This window comes from Mesocricetus auratus, unplaced genomic scaffold (assembly GCF_017639785.1).
Source record: "Mesocricetus auratus isolate SY011 unplaced genomic scaffold, BCM_Maur_2.0 Super-Scaffold_100003, whole genome shotgun sequence".
Classification (NCBI taxonomy): Eukaryota; Metazoa; Chordata; class Mammalia; order Rodentia; family Cricetidae; genus Mesocricetus; species Mesocricetus auratus.
In genome coordinates this window covers 46943895-46946949 of record NW_024429188.1, presented here as the reverse complement: position 1 = coordinate 46946949, position 3055 = coordinate 46943895, and the positions used below count along the sequence as shown (strand labels likewise).

Below are 3055 nucleotides of genomic sequence, written 5' to 3'. Positions count from 1 at the left end.
TGTCCTCAGCCTTCACCCTCTGTCCCAGCCGGGCCTCCTTCTGTAGATAACATCTCTTTCCAAGCATATTTTTCCTTCCCCAGCCTATGCCTCCCCCTGAAGCTTGCCCCCTTCTTCCCTAACTCACAATCCCTTCCCCAGTGTTCCTGTCCCTAAGAGGTTTATTTTCTCACAATGTACCCCAATACTGTGTTTTTTTCAGAGATGGGCTAGCTGAAACCCTTTGTTTCCATAGTGAAAACTGTCAGAATTTCCATATTTGTATTTTGGAAGCGTCCTTAAGTAGACTATAGCAGTATTTCTTCCTCTCCTGAAATATAGCCTGGCCTGACCTCGAGGTCTTGGAAGTCAGGACTCTTTATCAGACACAGCCAAGAATATCAAAGGAAGCCCTTCCATATGTTTCACAGAGTGAAACATCAACACAGGGCATCTTTAGTGTGAATTCCTCCCAAAATTCCAGCTTGGGAAACATTTCACTCCAGGCCACCACCAAGACTGCAGGTGTATTACCCAAAGGCTCATGTGTCCCCACCCCAACCTGCTCCTGTTCTTCAGGAACTCTTCACTGAAGGCCCTCTGGCCAAACTTCACATGGATAAGTCAGCTACACAAGAAATGCAAAGCAGATATTTCAAAAGCTGCTTTTATTTTGAACACATTGCAAGTTGTTTTTAAAAGTTTTTAAACTCCCATATATTGTTTGAGAACATGTGGAAGGGACAAAGGCTTTTACAAATGGTTTTAAATAACTTCACTGAAATACAGAACCTGATAATTAACCTTCAAAACGTCTGCCAGTCACTCTGTTCTTGCTCCTCTTGACTCTTCTTCAACAGAAGCACAGCTGTACTGGTCACTGTCTTCCTTTACACAAAACTGCACCAACTATTTTAGAAACTCTCAAAATTACTTTGAAAACATTTTTTGTCTCTAAAAAATTAAGTAAAGTCACTAAGTTCAGATCTCTCACATCTTTGGGGTAAGCCTTACTGGCTCATTTAAACTGAATTTCTCTAACAGTTACATTTAGCTTTTAAATTTGAAAATGCATTTTTTACAGCTTAGAAAATATTGAGAAGCTAAAATCCATTTTCAACCTCACAAGTTTGAATGAAAAGCAAAACAGTAAATTACTACTGGAAGACTTGTTTATAATCCAGGCATTCTAACATTAGTTAAAAGCAATGCAAACAGACCTTTTCCCGGGAAAACACAATGAAAAACACATATAGATCACTTCTGTCATACAAACTCCACTTTTATCAAGTGGGTTGATAGATACTGAGGAAAAATCCAACAAACTGAACCCTTTTACTAAACTTATTTAAACCCAGGTAAACAATGAGTAAATCCAAAATTTCAATTTTTAGCCTAAAGTTGATTGATGCCCAACCACAACAAAGGTACTTAAGGGCCAAACGAAGTTATGCTTGATGAAACATAAGCCTCTTGGGTGTTCCAAGGAGGTATTCTTTGTGATTATGCCCCTCACCCCAAAGAAGACACAAATAACAGTGGGAAAGCAAACAAAACAAACAAACAAAACAAACAAACAAAACAAACAAACAAAACAAACAAACGGAGGCAGAACTTGGAAGGGGTAGATTTCAAGATTTAAGTAAATCTTGAAAGAAATATAAACCAACCAAAGAAAAAGCAATTGCTCCTACTAAGAAACGCCATAGCTGTTTTGGTTCTCCCAGGATCTGTGGTGTCAAGCGTGGAAGAAACATGGCGCCTAGGGCAGAGGTCTGAAGCTGCTGGAAACTTCTAGAACAAGCGCGGTGCAGCGCCTCCAATGGCGCCAGGGGTCTCGATGGGCTTCACTGAATTGTAGTGCTCTCCGAAGTCGCAGGCGTAGTGCAGATAGACCAGTGTGAGCGGCTTCCGGTTGTACTCCTCCCCAATAACAATGATGGGTGAGTTGGCCTGTACTACCTCGATGGGGGTCTTCAGGACATGCGACATGGCTCTCAGTTCTAGCTGGCCGCCCCACGATGCCTTGTGCACGATGTCATCACAGTACCTCAGGAAATCTTCACGGGTGTAGAAGTTGCCGGCCTCGGGTTCAGTGAAGAAAGGTAAGAAGTCATCAATGTGTTTCCGCATATAATAGGCTGTGCGGTAACGCAGGTTCTCCACCGTCACCGAGAACACCAGCTGGTCCTGGATGGCACGGTACATGCAGTGGCCATCGGCAGGGATGGTCTTCATCTCCAGATTTTTGGCTCCCAGAATGGCAGCCACCTTCTCTTCCTCCTCACGGCGGTAGGTGGCCTGCTGTTCAGCCTGGGTTGTAGGCATCCTTTCCTGGCGTTGTCGCTCCACATTAGCTCTTCGCTGGCGCCTTTTCTGGGCCCTTGATAAGCGTGGAGGAAGATTCTCAAGGTTCATCTTTGTTAGGTCGGCTGTAATTGACTCCACGTCAGTGTCAGGATCTTTTTTAAATTTCTCCAGCTCTTGCTGGTGTCTCTGTTCCATCTCGACCTCGAGGCGGGCAGCGTCAGCAAGCAACTGCTTTCTTCTGTTCTTGTCATTCTTTGGGACAGAACTTTTCAGGGCCTGAATGTGAGCTTGCAGCTCCCTTTTTTCACGATAGTGCCTGCGTATCACCCGCTGGAATTCGTTCTCGGTGTCCTCCATCACCTCAGTGGAAAATGAGAATTGAAGTTTGGGAGGAAACTGGAACAGTTCAAGTCAACAGACCGCAGAACCTCTGCCTGAGGTAGCTGTGGCACTCTGCTTGCCTCAGAATCTCTTTGGCCCCTCCTACTCACAGTCCTCTTCTGCTATTGGCTACTGCCTCACGGCCACGCCTCCAGACATGCCTGGCTTTGTGACTGGCCTTTAAGAACCCCTAAATATGCTCTCATTAGACCCCGTAGCACCTCATGCCGCCGGTTTTTAACGGACTTCAAAAGTCACTCCTAATAGTCTGCCTTTCTACATTGTGTGCCATAATTGGGCTTGTAGAGTTTTTCAGTCACTCTTACTGCCTACTTCTTTTCCAAGTTTGTACAGAACACAGGCACAGGCCATGCTTGATAACCAC

At 44.6% G+C, this 3055-nt stretch overlaps 1 protein-coding gene across 1 annotated transcript; it reads right to left on the bottom strand.

Annotated features, from left to right (window-relative positions):
• Nucleotides 1–645: 645 nt before the first annotated feature.
• On the bottom strand, nucleotides 646–2729 carry Otud6a (OTU deubiquitinase 6A). Its single transcript, XM_005081166.2, has one exon. The coding sequence runs from the start codon at nucleotides 2644–2646 to the stop codon at nucleotides 1774–1776; it is 873 nt and encodes a 290-aa protein (XP_005081223.1). The 5' UTR covers nucleotides 2647–2729; the 3' UTR covers nucleotides 646–1773.
• Nucleotides 2730–3055: the final 326 nt, after the last annotated feature.